This window comes from Homalodisca vitripennis, chromosome 3 (assembly GCF_021130785.1).
Source record: "Homalodisca vitripennis isolate AUS2020 chromosome 3, UT_GWSS_2.1, whole genome shotgun sequence".
Lineage (NCBI taxonomy): Eukaryota > Metazoa > Arthropoda > Insecta > Hemiptera > Cicadellidae > Homalodisca > Homalodisca vitripennis.
Window position 1 is genome coordinate 188,985,328 of NC_060209.1, and position 23,410 is coordinate 189,008,737.

General features: G+C 34.0%; 1 protein-coding gene across 1 annotated transcript in view; it reads right to left on the reverse strand.

The window, feature by feature from the left end:
• Window positions 1-969: 969 nt before the first annotated feature.
• LOC124357880 (phospholipase A-2-activating protein) overlaps window positions 970-23,410 on the reverse strand; it is a 37,454-nt gene continuing 15,013 nt past the window's right edge. The window contains exons 6-13 of the mRNA XM_046809966.1: window positions 14,837-14,971; window positions 13,778-13,955; window positions 11,199-11,418; window positions 10,251-10,505; window positions 8,452-8,595; window positions 6,810-7,087; window positions 5,782-6,084; window positions 970-1,119 (exon numbers count right to left, since the gene is read on the reverse strand). Of these exons, the coding sequence (XP_046665922.1) occupies window positions 1,117-1,119; window positions 5,782-6,084; window positions 6,810-7,087; window positions 8,452-8,595; window positions 10,251-10,505; window positions 11,199-11,418; window positions 13,778-13,955; window positions 14,837-14,971 (1,516 nt within the window). The 3' untranslated portion in view covers window positions 970-1,116. The remainder of the gene's footprint in view (window positions 1,120-5,781; window positions 6,085-6,809; window positions 7,088-8,451; window positions 8,596-10,250; window positions 10,506-11,198; window positions 11,419-13,777; window positions 13,956-14,836; window positions 14,972-23,410) is intronic.

Sequence of the window (23,410 nt, forward strand, 5' to 3'; positions counted from 1 at the left end):
CTATGCAACTATTATGGTTACACAACCACTAGACCAAAAAATGTAAAACATTCCACCGGAAATGTTGTGACTAAGTAAGTAATGTTACACATTTCAATGTAGTATGGATTTTTACCTACTTTCTTTCATTTAAAATATTTTTTGGTTTATAATCAGACTTAAATCTGAGCTACAATTCTCAAATTGGCATTCTGTTGCTTGAAAACTGTTAGCAGGACATACTCCACAGCTGTTGTGAACTTGAAGTGATTCTACAACTAGAATGGCAAATTATAGACAGAAAAACTAACAAGAACAAACTAACAAGCATCAACACGACTTTCCTGCAAGGAATTTAGTGACTTATTTTACTGACAATTACAGGAGTAAATACGTTCATTATATCACATGTATTTAAGGAGCCAACTATTGGCCAAAAACAAATGAAATCTTCACTTATACAATTGGTGCTTTTGCAATGACCCCACGATTTCTAAGGCTTGTGTATCTCCCCAAAATGATTCTAATGCTTAAACTTCACCACTGCTCACATAGTAAATGGAATCCCATTATTGAAAAATTTGTGTGTAGCAAATATTGCCAAATATGGGAGCCAATAATTAAGAATTGTTCTGTCTCAAAAGAACAAAATAAAGCCAAAATATCCAAGTAATACAGTTGTGGGAATCAAGTAATCTGTCCACAAACCTTCTATGTGTAAAATCAGATTGATTAAGAATGAGTTTTGCAAGTAGTAGCACTTTTGGCAGTAACCATGTTATCAGTAAGGCATTATTGAATCTTTATAGTCAGCATGCTAATGTCCATAGACCAATAACTAAAATAAAAAGCTTTGTAATTAAGTGGTGAATTTGTAAGTAACCCCCACCACACCAGCCCGATAATGCCTCTGGCTATAAAGTTTGGTTCAAGTGCGACAGAAACAATTAAAGGTTGAATAGGATGTTAGAAAATAACTCACACCATAACTACAATACAATTACTTTATACAGTTAAATACAAATCCAAATTATAAAAACTCCTCTTAGAGAAATAAATTATTCAAATTAGGAAGCGGCTTAGCAGATATCACAAACGGTATCAGCCGGCAACGAGAGTAGGCTTTCTGGCAGAATGTCACTGGAACAAACACCAATCAAACGATCAGCACGGAACTTGGTTTATTTATCAAAACAGTATCAGTAAATAGAAAACTGAACAGAAGTATATGACATAAACTTCTGTTATTTATCACACTGTTGGTTATAAAAATATAAATTAATTTTAAAACTCTCAAGAGGCAGATAATTGATTACTATGTTTAGTTGCAATTCAATAATTCACATAATATTAAATAATATTAGATTTTTCACAGTTTGTTTATTATTTAGTAATTGTAAACCACTATTTAACCCCTAAACTGCCACGGCCTTGTTAACACATGTCAAACTGTTGCTTCGCTACAGGACACCTGGCAGCTGTAAGATCATACATACTGGCCTTCAGTAGTGTTTATTTGTACTACTGCAAATCCACAATAGTGCTGTGTAATTGCAACTACACTCTAACGGTAACCTAAAGAACTATCATGAAAGCGCATGGTGAAGTTTTACCTGGACATTAGAAATACAATGTTTTTGTTTACTAGTATTTTTCAATTGCGTTTTTGAAGTTGCTAGTGTAATTTTTTCTATTTTGATTATGGTTAAATTAAAATTGCAGGAATTATTTGTAATATTAGAAATGCACTTTTTATCATTTGTAAAGATGCGTTATTGTGAGTTAGGTGTTCAGCAGTTTGTTACTTTATCAGGATGTGGACTCAATATACGAACCATGATCTGACGTGACGAATCAAATACAAATCTGGCACAGTTTGGTAAATAAATACACCACTGAAGTTGATTAGTTGGTGGACGAGAAATACGCTACAAGTATGCTGACTGTGGAACGGCTCTGTGCACAGCAAATAAACCCAGCAGTACTGGGTGACAACACTATTCAAAACTCTGCACTTAAAGCGTTAAGTAGAGAGCCATATTGAAGGAAATGCATACATATAACACAAGATGATAAACATGGATTGATGCTAGGTATTATATGAGTAAAAAATGCAATGACTTCCATCACACATGAGGTCATACTAGTAATTTTACAACACATGTCAAATTCTAGAGAATTCAAACCACAGACTCAAATCCATGATCGAAATAAAATATTTAAAATCAAACGTGGCTCTATACAATTTTTGATAGACATCCAAGATACATTTTACACACTCTTGTAGTTTATAAAAGTGACAGCCTTTATACAAACATGTAAACAATTGTCACACAAATTAACTAGTAAAGAGCAAAAAGGTATTTGGGTTTCTGCAAACTTTTAGGTAAGTTACAGGCAGGTTAAAAGGACACTTATTTGCCAATAGCTCTAAGAAATCAATTCCAAAAAGAGGGAAATTATTTGTTGTAAACCTAACAATGTCTTGTGGCCAAACTGTTTACAAATCTGGCACCATGATGCACTAATGTAATAAGTCATTGTTCACTATGTTGCTTATAATGTTTTTTTCAAACTTGAGTAAAAATCTATATAATCCTAATTATTATATTTTAAGAACATTGAAGAAAACATTTGATTTAACCAGTATGACCTACTTTCATCATAATAATAAAAGAAAATACGAGTGACAGAGAACTTAGTCTGCTGTGTGAGTCTGTATTAATTAAAATTAATCTTAAAGAATGCAACCTACACATTATGGGTATTTACAGACCTCCAAACAGCACACTGGAAAATTCAGCTGAGATTATGATAGAAGAATTAAATAAAATTCACAATCTAAGTAACCCAATTGTAATTATGGGAGATGTAAATGTAGACAATTTGACAAACAGTAGTGACAGTATCTATTTAAAAGAGGCTTTGGAGGGATACAATTTAAGAAGATTAAAACTACCCCCTACACGGACTACATACCACAGTCAGACATCTATAGACTTTATTTGTACTAACCTATGTGAGGATGAAATATCACATAGAGTTATTAAAACAGGGCTATCAGACCATACAGCACAGGTGAGTATTGTCCAGATGGAATCACAGAATGATCAATCACAGAGTACAAGGAGGGTTTTCAGTCAGAGTACAATGAACAAACTAAGAAATATACTGGCTGCTCAAGATTGGGTACAAGTTATGGGGGCAGCAGACACAGAATCAGCTTTTAATGCATTCAGTGCTGTGATGAAATTTGCCATTGACACAGCATGCCCATTGAAAACAATAAAGAAACGAAGAAACACCATAAAACGCATATGGAACTCTGACTGTGATACACTTAAAAGAATATACCTTGAAGCACTTAATAAAGAAATAATTACAGGCAATCCCGAAGACAAAAGAGAAACTGCGATCAGAAAAAGGGCATATGACCTAAAGCTAAAGGAGCTAAGAAAGGAAAACAATTCGGAACTTGTAAATAAAGCTGACAATAAGCCTAAAGCTCTATGGAAAGTAATTAACTCTGAGAGAAAAGACAAAGTGACCACCTCCCTCCCAGATAGCATAAGTGTAGAAGGAGAGATATACAGTACACCTGACAGTATTGCCAACTCTCTAAATAAGTTTTTTTCCACAATAGCAGAGAAAACACTTTATCATAATAAGAACCAACATGGAAACACTGTAGAATCTGACACGCAGCACCCATTTGACCAAAAACTGCAGTTCTCTAACGCCACTGAAGAAGAAGTAAGAAACATTATTAATACAATGAAACCAAAAACTTCAGCTGGAGAAGATGAAGTAACTTCTATAGTCATTAAATTCTGTAAAAACGAAATTATAGCACCCCTCACAACACTAATCAACAAATCCCTAAATGAAGGCATCTTCCCAAGCTGTCTGAAAGTGGCCAAGGTCTACCCTAAGCATAAAAGCGGCAAAACTACTGAAGCAGTCAACTACCGGCCCATATCACTGACATCAAATTTCTCAAAAATCTTAGAACGAGTGGTACTTGGCAGACTTAAACAGCATCTCCAACAGCATGACCTTCTGACTACTAGACAACATGGATTCATAAAGAACAGGTCAACAACAACAGCGGTAGCACAACTTGTTGAAAGCATTATTGATAAACTGGAACATGGCCAAATAGCAACCAGCATACTGCTTGATTTCAGTAAAGCATTCGACTGCATTGATCATAAACTTATTTTAGAAAAACTTAATATCCTTGGTATAACAGGAAAAGAAGCAAAATGGTTTAAAAGCTACCTGAGTGACAGGAAACAACTAGTAGAGCTCACCTGTAAGGTAAACAACAAAATACAGAGAGTAAAATCTGAAGCTTTATCAATGTGCAGAGGCGTTCCTCAGGGATCTGTACTTGGACCAGTGCTTTACATACTTCTAGCTAATGACTTCCCAAAATACCTAGAGGAATATTGTGAAGCAGTGATGTTTGCTGATGACACTGCCCTAATTATCGCCAACAAAAAAATGGAAGACCTTGAAGTAAGCAGTTATATTGCTTTCAATATGGCAAAACAGTACTGCTACAAAAATGACCTAGTGCTTAATGAGACAAAAACTAATCAACTCATATTCACAACAGTTTCAAATAATTATTGTGGACTACCAGAACTAGAAACTGTGTCATCAAATAAGTACTTAGGCATCATATTGGATAACACCCTTTCCTGGACCTTACATGTGGACCATTTATGTCAAAAACTAAACTGCGGGCTATATCCTGTGCGAAGACTAGTGCAGATAAGTGACAAAGAAACAGCGCTGACTGCCTATTACTCGTTGCTTGAAGCACACCTAAGATATGGGCTCGTAGTATGGGGAGGCACAAGCGCAACAAATCTGCAAAGGGTGTTAGTAATACAAAAAAGAGCAATACGAACATTAAAAGGACTAAAACCACAAGACTCCTGCAGGGAAGCTTTTAAAGATTTCAAGATTTTGACAATAACCTCACTATACATACGTGAAGTTATAATATATGCGTTAAGATCAGACCAAGCCAGATTGGTGGATCAACATAACTACAACACCCGAAACAGACACAACTTTCAACTACAGGCACATCGACTCAGCTTGTATGAAAAGAAGCCTTCTTATCGAGGTGCTGCCTTCTTTAACCGGCTACCAAAAGACCTACAGAAACTACAGGATAAACAGTTCAAGAAAGCACTCTCAGACTGGCTCTTAGACCGATCCATATACACCATACAGGAGTTTCAAGACTGGAGGAGTCTATAGAACTGAAACTACTCTCATTATTATTGTTATGACGCAACACTGTACTCAATGTATATGTGAATAAAGATGGATTTGATTTGATTTGACTTAGCTAGTATTAACTGAATTAGTTTGGAAGAGACCTTATGTAGAACCTTATGTAGATTTTGTCTAGAGCCTTACAAATGAATTTTGAAAGCACACATGATGCACAATGCATTTTCAAATGCCCTCATTTTGACTTGTATCCTGAAATCAATTTATTACTTCAATATATGTTGCAGTCAGGATATCTCCTTTTTAAGTAGTCTGGCCATAAGAAAAGTGTTGGACATAGGAAAATCTCTTTTCATATTTAATATGAATAACAGGACTCCTGTTGTGAGAGATATTTGGTTAATAAATTATCTCAAAATAAGTAAATTTTAAACATTTAGTTTTTCATTAAAACTGTTGGTCATAAAAAACTATAGAAATAACAATTTAGAAAACACAGTTGTGTAATTATTGACTACTAAAACAACATTTACAAAAGTAAAGACTAACCTGGAGCTTGAGCAGATTCAGTATTTGTCTAGCGCAGTTGGCAACCTTGGTCTGGGTGGGGTCTGACGCTGCGGTCTGACTAGTCTTTAACCTCTCCAGGGTTTCCGGACCGACCTCGGCGTGTAGCGAGCCACTATGCTGCAGCAAAGTGCCCAGTGCTACGAACCCCCGCAGGACGGCCTCAGGCTCTGGCAGCCACGGCAGAACTAGGCTCAGGCTGGCCACTACCTCGTGCTGGCAGGGCACGTCGTTCACTCTAAGCACAGCTACTGACAGGTTCAGCAGCAGTGTCGCCAATGCTATCTACACAGACACACCAGATTTTAACGTAACAGGCTCCTAAAGAAGAACAATGGGTTGTGTAGAGGATTTTCATTTTAAATGCTTCTAGGGTGACAAAATATTTTTATCAACATTTTTAATTATATTACTTATACGTATTAAATATTTTATATTTCAGAAAAATATGAAGCATTTTTTATACACTGACTGAGTTACATAACTTTTTATATTTGTTTTCATTTAAGTCAATTAATACATATTTTCCAATATGAATTTTATTTTGTGAGGTCTTTTAGAATCAAAGATTCCATCATAAGGATGTTTAACAAATAAATAAATATGTAAATTTTTCGAAATAATAAATATTAAAATAACATTAAATAAAAATATTTCAGTGATCCAAGAATTTGGTCTGGTTTAACTATAAGAAAGAAATACTTCTTTTTTGTAACATCTGAAAAAATAATACACATAACTCATGACGCATGATATTGTCTCTATGATGAAGCCATCAATTAACCGCACAAGAAATATCATGCAGAACTAGGCTCACGTTGTTTTACGGGAAAAATACTCGGAGCAGGATAGTATTACCACGCAAATACACTCGGCACTGGGTAGTATCACCATATAATTACGCACAGTGCTTTGTTGATGCTGTGTGCTTGGACTCTTGACAGTTAAAATGTTAATGCTTCAGAATGAAAGGCTCATTTCTAAAATAGGAGACCTCGAGGGTGAGTTACCTGTAAGGTTTTGTTGGCTTTACTGGTGGCCAGTTGCCGTACGGCAGCAAGGAGGAAATGTCTCTTGCTGATGACCAGAGCCTCGCCTCGTGGGTGACTCATCATGTTGCAGGTAACCCGTAGAGCCAGCATCTGGTTGGTGGGCAGTCCAGAGGAGCTCAGGTGGTTCTCCAACACCGTCATCAGCTCCGCCCCCTGGGGTTCCGCACACAAGCTGTCATTGATGGCGGAGTTGCGTAGAGCTAGTCGCGTCACATCCAGCACAGGAAATACCACCTCTACAACAAATCATCACTATGATAATATAAAAGTAATACTAGTGTATTGTTGAAAATATTAGAGCACATCCGTCAGTTAATTGCTGTTGAGATTTTACAAATAACTGTGTTAATGAAAATAACTCTCTCATTAAATAAACACAATTTTCCCTTCCACCATTACTGGATATTATTAATTTCAACAAGTATTAATGAAACTAAATTCTAAATAATATCTTGGCTTTGGAAATGGAAAACAGTGCCTTTGTCAATCCCTTTGAGAGCCAAACACTTTTTAGGGGGGTGGCGCTGTTGGTGCCAAGCATTTATGATGGGTCACCTCTCTCAGTGCATCCAAGCACTCTTTTGGTGTTTGTGTACTGTTCCACAAAATAATTAACAACTTTTCCAAAAATAAACATAATGGGATAATTTTTGTTTTATTGTGTTTGGGGGAAACTAAGGTATGACACAGTATTTATTTGGGTGATAAAATCTGTTGAAATTTTGAAATAAAAAATCATACAACAAAAGTTTTTCATGTGTTGATAAAGAAAAATGGTAATTTTTAATCTTCATACATTTGTATGGAACTTTATTATGTCATACCATATACACCTTTTATTGGTGAAAACATTATTCTAACGCAAGATAATGTCTACTGACACAATGCAAGAACAGTTATGTACTACCTAAGGAAAACTGGTGTGAACAAATTCAATTGGCCTCCAAGTAGCCCTAATATGAATCCTTTACAACACCTATGTGACTCTATTAAAAGACGGATCCGGGCTAAAGATCACGCACCACAAACTTTACATGAGGTTGAACATTCCAGGAGGAGTGGGATAACATACTACAAGAAACTATACAAAATCTCATTCCAGAGATACATAGAACACTTCAAGGTATAATTCGTAATATAGAGAAGTATTGGCAATGTACCACAACATAATTAGCTACAAAGATATAATGGATAAAAAACCTTATTAATATAAACTCATTATTGCAAAAAAGACATAAATAATTTGTATTGTTGAAGATGGAGCTTGTATTGGGTACTATTAACTTAAGTACATTTACAACACACAAACCAATACTTAAAACTTTTATTTTTGTAAACATGTGGAACGCTTCACGATTTTGCGTGTCATCCTTGCGCCAAATCGTAAAGCGTTTCACATTTTTACAAAAATAAAAGTTTTAAGTATTGGTTTGTGTGTTTTAAATGTAATTAAGATTATTTGTATTAATAAAACTTGTTTGATCACAAACGACATTCTTTTTTCATAAGTACTTTCACAGCAAACAAGCTAAATTTAAGTAAATATACAACCTCCTCCTCTTAAGTAAATTAAGTGATGCGATAACTCGCCAGAACTTGCCTGGTGGCCAATTGAGTAACCTCCTAAGAGTGGTGAGTGCCGCAGAGTCGGCCCCAGCCCCTAGGTTCCCCAGCTTCACTACAGCCAGTAGATCATCCTGCGACACATTGTCTGGCTGCCTTTGATTCAGCTCTATAAGTTTGTCTGCACAATACAAATTGAAAAAAATTAGAAGAGTTTTGTATGATTTAAGTTGAAAAGAGTTTTTCTTAACACATTCCACAACTAGAAACATAAATAGACTAAGAACACTTATTACAAACAAGGATAGAAAAGACGTGGTTCGATCATAATTAATCATGGTTTATTCTTTAATATAAGGTTGTGAAAGAATTAAAGTTCAAACCAATGTATTATTTGAGCTTTAATTTGTTTAGTTTGATCCATGACTACTAGGAAAAGGAACTTTCTTGGCTTGTCACTTATTAAAGAGTGAGTGTCTCAAATTGTCTCCATACTTTTTAGGCAGTAAACGTTTGCAATAAGAAAGAAGTCTAATTTTTTACTTTTTCAAAGACCTTCTGATGGCATACAAAGAGCTCATTTGATAACAGCCAACAAGAATAGTAGGGTTGTTTTTGTACTATTTGTATTTATAAAATTTATATCTGACGATATATGTGCTTCACTGTCATTACATAAAAAACTATACAATACAAACAAAAGACAATTGATATTAATAACTATTAGAGTCGATTACTCGTTTAGTTTGTGAACATGTTTAAAGCAAATAATCCCTTTCAGCACTCTCAGGCTACAAGCTGAGATACATTACATTTTATTTAATTCTTCTTAAACAAAAAGAACTGGAAAATATTGATCCAGCTCCAACTTTAGAAGAAGCCTAAAATATTAGCTACAGGACAGGCTTTAGATACACCCTGCTATATACATTTTTTTTTTAATTTAAAAGTTAATTTCAGTCATTTAAATCACAATTGTCAGGATGCTCTAAGAAGCCCCTTGTAAATTAGCTCACTAAGCACTGTTTGTCTACTACATTTCAATTCAAATAATCTGCACTTAAATCCTAGCCTAAAAGTTTGACCATCTTAACACATTTAGTGCGGCTCCATACTGAGTAATCTTGAGTACTTTAACGAGTCGGCACACTCAAGGTATCTGCCGCAGTTAAGAGCCAGCTGTACTGGTGGCTACTTTGATCGTAGCCTCATAAGAGCAATGTTAAACCTCGTGCAGTTTTATGACCTTATTTTTGTTGTAGACTTACGTGGCATGTCTTGTTTTAAAGATATAATTAATTCGCATCCAAGTGCCTTATAGTTTTTTAATATTTGTAATGGTTTCCTGAAAAACTGTTAATATTTGTGTAATTCATCTTTTGAATATTAAACAAGTATAAACTTTATATAAACACTTAAAAGGATTTGGATTTCTCCTACAACCCTACAATAAAAAATAAGGGTGCAAAAGGGTGTGAGGCATAACACGGTTTTTTTTTTTTTTTTTTTTTTTTTGGAGGGAAAAACTTCACCAGATCATTTCACCAAAACCCACTCTTCACATTCTAGGATGTCTTTTGTGTATTCACTTCTATTTACATATTCCATCATCAATGACCACAGAATTGAAATAACGGAACACAAGCTGGGCCAACAATGGATGTTTGTAGGAGCAAGTAAACGGTTTTAACTTTAAACTCATTGTGTGAGACCTCATTGAAAAGGTCTTGATAAAAGAAGACTGGTAAAATGTAGAGATCTCACACCTATCCAATCTGTAATTTTTACTGTGTTCGAATCCACAAATAATAGAATATGTCAACTATTAATACTGACCTTGTATAGGCTGAAGATTGCCCTGGTCAAATCGCAGGTAGCTGGTCTGGGGGAACAGATTGCTGGGAGAGGCGGCCGGTGTACCATTCGGCACATACCGTGTACCACCAGTGAATGGATCGGTGGTGCTCATCCCGGAACCTTGGGTGGGTGGGCCAGAGCCAGGAACGTAACGGGTACCACCTGTGAATGGGTCTGTACCTGTGACTCCTGCACCACTACCACCTCCACCACCAGGGATATACCTGGCACCACCTGTCACACAACCCATACGAATTACGTACACATACATACACACAAGGCTGGCACATACATAAATCAAAGTAAAACTATTATGATGTTTGGCATTGAATTCATGTAACTCCAATGATTTCCAAAAATATGAAATTGATCAAACATTCTTATTGTGTGGTTCAAGGACAGTTTACAGCTGTCTCAGTGAAATTTAGTACACTTTCACAACAACAGTAACTGGAGAGTGTGGAGCAAAAAACACAGACCGCTTCTTAACTTTGTTTAAGAAATAGTCTCCTGGAGAAAGTTTTTACTACAAGTTACTTAATAAAAAAATGTATTAATCAGAAGAGATCTTGTTCAAAAGATGAAGAAATTGAAAAAGAACCTATGTTGTATACTTATAAATTCTTTTATGTGGAATGGATAAAAGAATGGAATGGCATTACATAAATCGTTAAGAGGAGACTATGCTAAAAAAAACTTTATTCCGAAAAATTAAGCAAATATTTCCACAGATATTTAAACTACCCTCACATTATATAAGTTTGGGATTTCAATACTTAACGTTTATTTGATGTTTTTTACCTACAAAAAATCTGAAATTCGTAAAATGAACGTTGTGGTAAAATACAGAAAATTTCGGATCCAGCAGTACTAAAGTCTACAAGAAAAGCGTTGCAAACTACTTAAGGAGTGACTGCTGCAGCTGACCTGTGAAGGGATCGACAGCACCGGAGACAGGAGGTGTGACTGTGTCATCCTTGCTGTTGGTGATGATGAAGTTGGCCACTTGTTCCAGAAACTGCTGGCTCAGGAAGTTGCGGTGGATGAACTGTTGAGCGGCCAGCCATGGATCATCGCCTCGGTTGTACGGAAGCTTAAGAGGGGGCTTTCCATCCTCTATGTCTACACTGAACACAAAGTCGTACTCCTGCAAAACATCAGGGATCCTGTTTTTAAGCAATTTCTCAACTAGGGAGAGAGAGTTACAAAGCCAAATTGGGAATCTTGAAAAAGATTCAATCGGAACTGAGAGTTGATTGACAAGATTGGATAATAAATAAATGTCGTAGAGTTATTATTTGCCTGAGAACATTGTGTCGTAAAACAAAAATTAAAATCTCCAACTATACTCAAAAGTCAACTATACACTTCCTCTCTCGAATTGGTTGAAACGCCTACATGAGTAAATAAACACACTTTATGATACTGAGCCTAGTTGTGTCTTTATTATTTATAAAGGTATGGCACCATCTGTTTGTGAACTTGACAGAATCCACCTCTGTAAATCTACTTTAGCATTAATCATGAAAACTAAGATTGCTACTTGTGCACTTATCTTGAAGCTAGACAAAATAAAGATGGAAACTCTTAATAATGACAGACAAGTTTTCATTGATAACTGAGCTGTAACTGACTTAACGTATTCCATATGGTGCTTCTTCCCTAAAATAATTATTGATTTGGACAATTCTTTTTAATTGCATTAATGATGTACTTCCACCAATGTACTTTCGAATAGTTATTGTGTACTCAAATGTATTTCTTACATTGCAAGAAACAATAGGATTTGAGAATGGATAAACATTATAGATAGGATCTGACAACTACAATGTTTACTGGCTGAAAATATTTTACTGGCTTTTGATGACAATAAAACAAAAACAGAAAACTATGCAAATTGGTTATCCTATATTTACTTAACTCTAGAAGTGGCACTTGCCACATTAGGCTGCCTAAGTACCAACGCCATATATCCAGTGCATTAACTTACTTTAATATTACGCAACTTTTGAAGTTGTAAAGTTCTCAAATATTAGGTTTTTAATAACTTTTGTGCATATCCTGTAATTTTACAGAAAGCCAACACTTTTCTCACAGAGTTTTTGAGATAATAAAAAATTATATTGAAACTTAAAAAAACATGTTTCACTGATCATTTGTGAGAAAAATTATGTATAATATGTTAAATTTGGAACATTGATTGGTTGTAGTTAAAATAAGCTGTAGAAAAATACGAGGTATAGCTAGAAAATAAACGGACTGAGGCTGAAAACAAATTATACTTACAGATATTTACAATTTGATGTTATCCCCTTCAATGTACTCACCTCCTTGATCTCTACACCGCTCCAGGCAGATTTTCCACTGTTCGTAACAATGCTCTAAATCATTCCACAACCCTGTTCAAGACTTCCATTGCTTTTTCTTTAAGTGCTTCAAAAGTCTCAAATCTTATTCTTTTCAAAGCTGACTACTTCAGGGAATAAAAATTGTCAAAGGGGGCCAAGTCGGGCGAGTAGATCTAAGATGAGGATTTTGTGTTTGGCCAAAAACTCTTCACTGACAAAGCTGGAAGCAGCGCAAAGGTTCTTACAGGACTAAGTGCAATTTATAAGCTTCTTGTCCTAAGAGAACACTGTCTGTGCCTCCGTTACCCAATCAATGCGCACAATCCCTATAATATAAAAAAGAAACAATTATTATGTCCTTGAACTTTGATTTTGTTATTTGTGCTTTTTTTGCTGTGGAAAAGCAGAGGCTTTCCATCAATTAATGTTTTGTTTCGAGATCATGAGTGAAATCTTATTGTAACATTACAAATGCATCACTTGCATAATTTCCAAGTTTAAATAGAAATTTGACGTTCACACACCATTTTCCGATGCAGAGACAAAAAGTTAACTACTTATAACTGGCACTACAAGTGGAATAAGTATCGGATTCAGTTGAAACTCGAGGAGGGGTGGGAGAGGATTCACATGACGGACATACAATATTCAGCCTTATCGCATTCGTTTTGAGCCTCCGCCAATACTAAACCAGTTATTTTCTAGCCACACGTCGTACTTTAACCAGTACCCTAAAACACTGTGCTATTGTGGTAAGATTGTGTTTAACTTCTAGGGTTAAGCACATAATATCAACCATCTTATTTCCAGGCGATATCTAGAAGACCTGAAGAATTACACTGTGTGTTACTGTACAGTAATTGAACCAGAGGTTCATGTGGTTAAGAGCTTTTTTAAAATAAAAAAATGGTCCTATAAAATACATTCTGATAAGGATTATTTCATGCAATTGGATTGACTCAGCTACATGTAGTTTGAAAAAATGCAAAAACAGGGCCTCAAATTTTAAAAACATCACAAATGTTAACAGTTTTTGTTTAAAGAGCACTTTTTCCTTGTTAAAACACTTTTTTCAACTTCTGCTGTGTGAATTTTTAATCCTTATCTATAAAAATAAGAACAGACTGAGTAATGAAGGTTACAAATGACAGTACCCACCTTGCCATTGTAGATGGTTTTACCCGGAGCAGCTTGCGCTCCCATGACGTCTCCGATCTTGCTCCATTCTCCGTTGGCGGCTGACCATGAGTAACACACAACTTTAGCACCCTCGCGCACCATCTTGGTCTGGCCATCTGCGCGTCCTGGCTCGTACAGAGCTTCTGGACCTGGTAGGCTGCACAGAGAAATTCCAAAAGATGGTATCAAGTTATCTTGAGAATTCAACAAATAAAACTACCCTCATTCAATATCTAATCTAAGACAATGATATTGTTTAGTAGGCACACACTCCATAGCTAAGCCGTATGAACAAGGGTTGTCCACTGTAAAGACTATACACCATGGGTCTCTTTAGTTTCAATATAGCTGACAGTATAAACTGGTACAATAGTTATTGCTAAGTTAACTAAATAAAGCAATAAGGAACTTTGTAAAAACTCTAGTAAAAACATCTACTTTAAGGTGGTGCTGTTGATTTTTTGTTGGAATGTAAACCTTGGTCAAACAATTTAAAATACTTTTAGGGGCATCTTATAGCCAGGCAAAAAAATGGCTAAAGACAAGGATATTAATTATTTTACAATATGTATAAAATTAAGGATAACAGGAAATGACAAACTATTTCTGAATAAAAGTAATAATTTCCTTAAGAAATATTTATTTAAAATTCACCTTTTTAAATCATATTTTGTTGAAAATTATAATTACCTTGTCAATAATCATTAAAAATCATATAACTTCCTGTAGCTGTAACTCAAGTGCACAATGTAAAACATTCACATTTTTATCTCCCGGTTTTTTTAAATTTATGTATTTATTTTTCGTCTTATTACAAAATATACATTTTCTACTCAGAACACTTGCAGTTCCTCATGGAGTGAAAAAAAAAAACAACCTTAACTTATAATATTCTGATCATTCCACTCTTGTAAATAAAAAAAGAGTTTGTTTAATATCAAAGTACGCTTTGCTGATAAAATCAAAAAATCTCAATTAACAAAATTAATTCATTACCCCACAAATTACACTTAAAAGGGACTACCACTATGTACTTACTCGGAGACTTTGACACCTCCAATTTCCTGCTCATCCGCTTTTCCGAAGTTGGCAATGTCGTCTTGGAAAGAAGCCAAGGTCGCCTGGTCGGCCTGTCTGGCTGGGTCTGCGCTGAATATTCTCACAACTCCATCACTGTCACAGACCAGAACTTATAATGGGCCAAATAATAAAAATATAAATGAAAAAATATTTTTTTACAATTTAAAAAGGACTATTTTAAAAGTAATACAATATTTTTTTACATATGAAATAAATCTTAGTTCTATCTGGGTGTAATGTACAAATGAGGTAGTTTTAAATAAGATTCTTTGTTTCTTAACCCTTTTAGGATCTTGTGTTTTCGAATTTCAATTTCAAAAGTAACCAACCATTTTTGGCAGAATTGTAACGATTTATGGGGAAAATTGTATTTTAAACAATAATAAAGATATTCAAATGATTTTCAAGTATTTTTATTCAAATAAACTATAGAACAAATAAAAAATAAATACTGTTGTTAGATTAGAAAACTGTAATGGCCCACAAACTACTTTTTTGTGACAAAAATGTATTTCTTTTGTTGTACACAAATTTGGAAACTATATAAATATATTGGAGTCAGATTGCTTATTGACCCATAATTTACTTACAGATGAATTGTAAGTTATTTGAACATTATCAAACATTGACTGTAATACAATAGAACCCCTCATATCTGACCCTGATGTCACAGAGCCGTGGTCAGAACGACCAAAAATTAGATAATCTGAGGAGCAAAAAACCGTTTTCCAAGTAAAAACTCATGCAAATAAATGTATACAGCATTAGTTTTATAGCTAAACAGTAGTAAATAAGTTATAGCTAAAAATCTAAGTATATGCTGTATGGTATACAGAAAAAAATTGATGAAAATCCTTAAAATCCTAACAAAATTTGACGTAGTGTCTGATACCAGAAACAAGCAGACGGTCAGACTCTAGGTTGGATATATTGTGATGAGATATGAGGGGTTCTTATGAGGAAAAAAATAGCTGTAGAATTATGGCATTGTAAATCAATAACGAGATTGTTAACATGGGTATTGACTGACTTTTATCCATGTTCAAAGTTTTAATGATTTTGAAACATCATAACTTGATTTAAATATACTAAAAACCGTAACTAATTTAGTTGTTATGTTGCATTTTGGGTGTCAAGTACAAAAACAAACAAGGACTTCCAGGTCTGGGTTATTTGTGACAAATAAATACTACCATGTGTGTAATTTTTATCTCAGTGTTAAACTTAAGTCATTACACGATAATTCATGAAGCAAACATTAATTTTGACAAAACAAACCTAAATTAACATAAGGAAAGTTGGTTACCAGATTTTAATCACGGCAGAAAGTGATTACCAAAACCATTCTGATAGCGAGCAGTGTTGATTGCACAACTCATTTCTATCGCTGTTGTGGAGCTAATCATTACGGAATTCAAGGACATTAACACTATAAAAACAAATATTAGAGTTGGGTCAAAATTTCCTTATGAAGTTTTTTTTTTTTAATTTGTAGAATTGAAAGTGTACTTTTTATAGCCTAAGTTCAAAATACCGATATATCGTTAAGTGGTCTTTTAGGAGATATATTGTTAAGGGATCCTAAAGTTTAACAATTATTACTAGTATTAATTAATATTTAACCAATGGACTCCAACAACTTTGTATAGTCACAATTATGGAAATTTATCTGTGGTACACTGCAAATTTGATTGTAGTCATTGTAATGTCAGTCTGAAGTCTAGCTTTCAATGCCAATTCATTTCCTTCATGTATATATTGGAAAATCTTTAACATGTTCAAGTAATTGAAAGAATTAGTGCTTATGTTAGGTGACAGATTCCTTAATTTAATCTTGGAACTGACAATTGACATTATAATGTCAATCTGAGACATACCTATTTCGATAGTTCATATAGTACATAAGTCTATTAACATGACTTAAGTACTACCACCACTATTTAAATGGCACTTCAAACAGAAAGAAATTCTGATTACAATTGTGAAATTTGTTTCACTGTTTTGGCAACAGCGATGTCATAAACTTACCAGAACAATCGTCCTCATCAAATCATTTTGAAGCAAGTGTATGTCTGTTCTGGTCTTTAGATTTAGTCACAAAAGGTATTATTTTGCGAAATAGTGTTAATTACTTATAAAAGAGTTTGTTATGGATCCTTTTAAAACAATATGTAGTGTTCTTTTAGTAATTTCATGGTTGTATGTGTGATAGGTTGTATTTAGTAGCCTAGGTCAATCTAGGCTATTGTGCAGTGCAGTTAAAAATGTTTTAGAACTACAATATTAATTATATCATGGATACAGTTTATTATGTTAGTTTGTTATAGCTTTGCTTTGATGTTTGTTAAGTTCTTATTTCAATTATGTCCCACAATTTTGCTGATTTTTGAAATTAGACAACTTGTTGACCTGTCGGACTTAAAACAACCTAGGCCTTGAGAGTGACACTTAGGACTTCTGGAACCCCAAATTAAGCCAATATTTCAGTAAAAGCTCAAAATTAGTATTTATTTATTGCAAAATTATAATAATCAACTCAATATTTCCATATCAAAATTTAATTTTTTTATTTTAAATTTTGAAAATAAATGTACCATAGCAGCAAATTTAGGTACATTAGGTATTTAGATAAATTAGGTCTCACCCATCACTTTTCAAAAATAAAAAAAATTGGTTATTAATTTATTTACTGTTTTGAAGTGCATATAATTCTCTAAATTTTGGAAACATTTAGTGTAAGAATTGTTTTTTTTTGTAAATAATTGCACATTTATTGTAACAAATTTGGCTTTGTGTACTATTTGTGTTACAATATATTTAATTTTTTTTTTCATGAAAACCTGAATATCATTGAAGAATAAATTGGCTATCTCAGATTCAATATTTATTATATTATCACACTTTACCAGGTGCAGTCATACTGCTAAACAAATTTAGTGATCATTTCTTTTAACGGTTTATTCAAAATCTCTTTTTATACCATAATTATCTCAACATTTCTCTTGAAAATAATTGTAAACCTCACATTACATCATATACTGCCCTCCTAAGCGTAGATGACGTATCTCAATTTTTTCTCGATTTTTCGTTTTGACGTCCTAAGTAATGTTGGGGGAGCTAACCATCTTTTTCTCTATCGGAAATGACGTATCCTCACATTAAACTGTATAATATCGATAAAAAAAAATAAGGACTATCTCCCAAATAACATGGAAAATCCTAAGCATTTTAGCTGTTTATACTCAATTTCCTAAGCCAACAAGTAGACATTAAGAGATACGTTCTCTTTCGCTTCAAAAACTTAGATATAAAATGATTGTCTCCATTTCCTAAAACAAAATAGTAAACGTATCTAGAATATACGTCTTATTTGCTTAGGAGACACTGATGTCACATTGGAGGAATGCTGGGTAATAGCTGATGGCTGTGTTGTTTTAATTGTTGTCAGAGTAACAGTTTTTGTTGGTTTCAATATTCAGTATACAGGTAAAATATACAATTGGCAATACACTTTTGTCCTGCATCTTAAGTTATTAGTATAATATTCTTTGAAATTAATTTCATTTCTTAATTGCTGATTAAAATAAGCTTATTCATGCTTACTAATTAACCAAACTAATAGGTTATATACATCAAAACTTTAAGCGAGGTTATGTTGGGCAGATACTTGTTTCACTTTAGAGGCAGTAAAATTTACGCAAGTAATTGGTTAGAAATTGTGGTGATTAGGCCTTACAAGGTTTATAGATAGTTAAGGTATTAAGATTTACAGTATTTCATTTGTTAAAATGATATTAATTTTATGCATGGCTTGCATTGTCCGGTTAAGCAAGTAGGCCTACTAAACTTAACTTATCAGTATTGTAAGCCAATTTTACCTTTTTTACTATGCAAACTTATACTTTTCTAACCTAAACAAAATCTAAAAGACCCTATGGAGAAAATATTTTTGGGTTACTTATTATAGTGATATTTTATAATGTATGAAAATATGTTTTATAGCCTAGCCTAATTTCAGTTTGTTTTAATTGATTTCTAATTGTTCTGTTTATTTCAGGCCCCCCAGTCCTGGGGGATCTTAGAGGGCCGAGAAAAGTGAAAGTTGAAATAGAAGAAAGGAGAAAGAAAGAAAGACAGAGGGGAGAAAAGAGAAAAATATGAGGAAGAACAGGGAAAAGAAAGAAGAGCAGAAAAAGGAAAGGAAACGGAAATGAAGGAAAAGAAAGAAAGGAGAAGAAAGAGTGAGTGAAAGATTGAAGAAGAAAGAGAAGATGAGAAAAAGAAAAGGAAAGAGGAAGAGGAGAAGGAGGGGGAAAAGGGGAAGGAAGAAAAGAAAATGGAGGGGAAAGAAAAGAAAGAGAAAGAAAGAGAAGAGAAAGAGGGGAAAAGGAAAGGAAAGAAAAAGAAAGAAAGAGGAAATGGACAAGAAGAGAAAAGGAAAGTAAAGAAAAGAAGGGGAGGGACAGAATGAAGGAGAAGAAAGAAACGAAAAGAGAGAGAAAAGAAAGAACAGGGGAAAGAAAACGGAAAAGAAAGAAAGAAAAAGAAAAAAAGAGGGAAAAGAAGAAAAGAGAGAAAAAAGGAAGAGAAGAAATGAAAGAAGAAAAGGAAGAAAGGAAGGAGAGAGAAAAGAAAGGGAGAAAAGAAGAAAAGGAAAAGAAGGAGGAAAGGAAAAAGAAAAAGAAAGAAAGAAAGAAACAGAAAAGAGAGAAAGAAAAAACAACCGAGAAAAACGGAAGGGGAGAAAACGAAGGAAAAGAAAGGGGGAGCACAAGAAGAATGAAAGGAAGAAAAGAAAGAAAGGAAAGAGAGAAGAAGGAAAGAGGATGAAGAAGAAGGAAAACGAAAGAAAGAAAAGAAAAGAAGACAGAGAAGAAAGAAGAGAAGGAAGGAGGAGAAAGGAAAAGAAAAGGGAACGAAAAGAGAAGGAGAAGGGGAGAGAAAGGAGGAGGGAGAAGAACGAAAGAAAGAAAGAAGGAGCAAAAAGGGAGAAAAAGGAAAAGGAGAATAAAAGAAGAGAAAGAAAAGAGAAAGGGAAAAAGGGGAGAGGAAAGAACAGGGAATAGGAAAAAAGGAGAAAGAAGAAGGGGATGAAAGAAAGAAAAAATGAGGAGAGACAAAGAAGAGAAAGAAAGGGGAAGAAAAATGCTTATCGGCAGCTCTGAATCAACGAAACGAAAAGGAGTCTTTGTGGATCGAGCAGGCAAACCCCCTTTAAAAAGAAAATGAGTGTGATGCACGGACTTCATCCCAGACTTTGTGTTTGACGAGTGTGGACTCTATATCTAATTCATTGGAATTGAAGGTAGTTTAGTATTTAAGGATAAGGAAAGATGTAGGCCACAAAATTTAATTATGAAGGAAAAAACTTATTGAAGTTATGCCTCAACCACCTACATGTAAACAGGTAAGCTACATTAATGAAAATGAAAATCAAGTTATAATTTTGAACTATGATAACATTCCAACAGGGAAGCAAAGAAAACTTTTGTTTTTTTTTTACAGCTACAACCTCTTCAACAGTTCGCAACACGAAATGACCAATTGAATGTGTTACAAAATACCAAGCCATTCTGTAACCAATACTGAGAAGAGGCAGTGCAGTATCTGTTAACGCACAAAAATAATGTTCTTTGATATACCAAACAAAGGTTACATTAAGAAAGTGAAAAAAAGCCATATGTTTCTCTTGAACAGAGGAAAAAATAGAATAAATTTACAGTCAGTTTTACATAAAAACACAATGTATTAATCCACTGGTCTGCAACATCACTTGTGTACATAAGGCACCAAGCAATATTCTCTAATGAAAGAAGATAGTACTCAACTCAGAATTTTGGCATATTGAAGATTCCACAGCTAGAAAATCATTCAGTTAACACCATGATGTCAAACTATTTATGTTAAGAGAGAACAGGCCATATGGGAAGGATAAAGATTTTAGAAAGAAACCAAACATTTTTAGGTATTCGATTAAGGATGAGAACGGAAAAATCTCAGGACAGTCTGTAAAAACGTTCTTTTTACGTACTTGGGTTATGACAAGAATAACCGTGAGACAGGTGGGTATTACGACTGCACTAACTTCAACAACCTATGTAGAAAGCAAAAAATAAGGTCAGGAGGGTCAAAGGAACATCTTAAACAAAATTCGGAGAAGAACCATTCCGAAATCATATATTCTTTTGGACCAACTATATCTCACTATCGAGCAGAGAAAATTGCCCCATAATCGTTTGGCTATACCTATCGAGTGATTTGTCTTTTAACTATAATGTGCAATGACTATAAGGATAAAAATATGGTAAACACGGTGCTCCTATGGAATATACACTGATAACCGTTTGGCCAAAAAAATTTTAAGATATCGAATAGTAAAGTTAGGCCATGAAGAATGGCGATATCGTGTGAGGAGTTTAATTTACACAGTAATCTACACACAAAAGAAAATTTGGATTGATACTTGCACAACATTTGCCAAAATTGGATAAAAAGCACTAGGACAAAGCAAAAAAAAGATCTCGATCTGTATTGTGTGGCTGATATAAGGAGAGAGAGAAGATTTTGATTTCAATTTATATACTGTGCAGGACATGGGGAAAAAGTTATTTTGTTGCACGTCTGGATATGTTTAAGTCAGCAATAATTTTCAACAGAATTGTGGCATACAATGAAAGTTTTGTGCCTGTAGGTAAAAAACAAAAAAAGCTCTATTGTATTTGCTGCGTTATTGGTATGAAGGTTGTGTTTGGAAGAACATTAAGGATGATTTGAATTAGTAATTTTATCAATTTTTGTTGTATAAGCGAGTACAAGACAGATCCACTCTGTTGCTGGACAATTGGTTCTGCTACAGAATAAAAATTGGGACACTTTTTTCTAATTCCTCTTTTTTTATTATAACTCTCCTGGAAAATTGTACTCCAGAGATCATCCTGCGATCACTTTGAGCACCGGGACATACCTTCATGGCAGCAGTATTCTTTTCACCACAGAGTTGAGGTATCCATGCAAAGGCTGGGTAATATGTTGTATGATTTTGCAGATTTTAGTACAAAGCCCGTTGAAAAAAATGCATCTCCATAATCTGAAGTACTTGTCCATGGACTTAAAACACTTTTTTTATGGGATATGACTTCTCGTCACAATATAATATAGGGTAGTGTATTCAACCATAGGCCGTATTTTAAGATGAATGGTCGAAGTCATCTTCACTTGAGGAGCAACAATCGGTTCAGTACAAAAATGTTTTCTCTGATACTGAACATGTAGAGCATCAACTTTTTGGCACAAAGTATAATAGTCAAATCAGTGCTTTAACCAAAACCAAAAAAAAACAGGTGAAAGTAAATGGTAATCCTGCAGAGAAGAAAAAGAAACATTCTACAATATATAGGAGGTGTAATCGAAAGGGAAGCAGAATCTGTTTTTGGGAAAATCTCCCAGAGCCATATATGAGTTCCATATGTGGCTAAGATGCAAAGACTATTTTGTGTTCAGATTTGTATAATAAATAATTAAAATTATTTTTTGTGTTACACTTATTGAATATTAATATGAATATAAATAAGCATTTTTTCTTAAATGTTTCGTTTTTCTATTTTACCTTTTTGAATAAAAAAAAATAAATAAGAAAATGCAGCCATAGACAAAAATGGTTTATATATGCTATTATTGTTTTCTTAATTACTACCTTTTTTCATAAAGATACGACTTAATAAAATAACGGTTACCGGCAGATTTTACTAAGAAAAAAAGACGTATCTCACAAAAAGCATAAATTAGTGAAAATTTATCTATTTATAGATAAGTAACTCACAAATACAGAAACATATATTAAATAAATGTAGTTAAAAAAATAATTTAATTTAATGAATAACTGGGTCCGAATAATAATCATTTTACTAGATTGCTCTTTTCCGAAAGTTATGGTTTTATGAGATACGTCTTTTAGGGTCTTAGGAGGGCAGTATAGGTTTATAGTTAAAAACGTATTTTTTACTTAATGTTTTAATTGCGGGGTACAAATCAAACCAAAAATGGCCTGCCATATGAGGAAAAAGTGACTGCCAGTTCCATGGTTAAATACACCCAATTTAAACAAATTCTCAAAATTCAACCTTCAAACAGCTGGATTACTAGACTAGGTCTTCCACGACTCACACAAAATGTCTTTTTAGCAATTGGTTTTGTTGTTGCTACACCACAACAAATCTTTCTGATTACTTCTAAATTCCATAAAGTCCAAAATTCTTGAATAGTGGATTAGGAATTATTACTACTTGAGTACTACTTAAAATCAGTTTTTTATTGCCGGAACATTCTACAACGCATGGCAAAAGTCAACTTTTTACTTGCTAAAATTTTGTCATACACCCCAAGGTCTCATTCAAACATACAATTTGCAAATTTACCTACATCCATTCATTTGCCAATAATTCCCACTTCCGGTGACGGATTCAGTCAGTCTTTTTAATTGGTGGTCTCCCAATCATATGCTAAAAACTCGTCTACATTATAAAATGTTTGTGG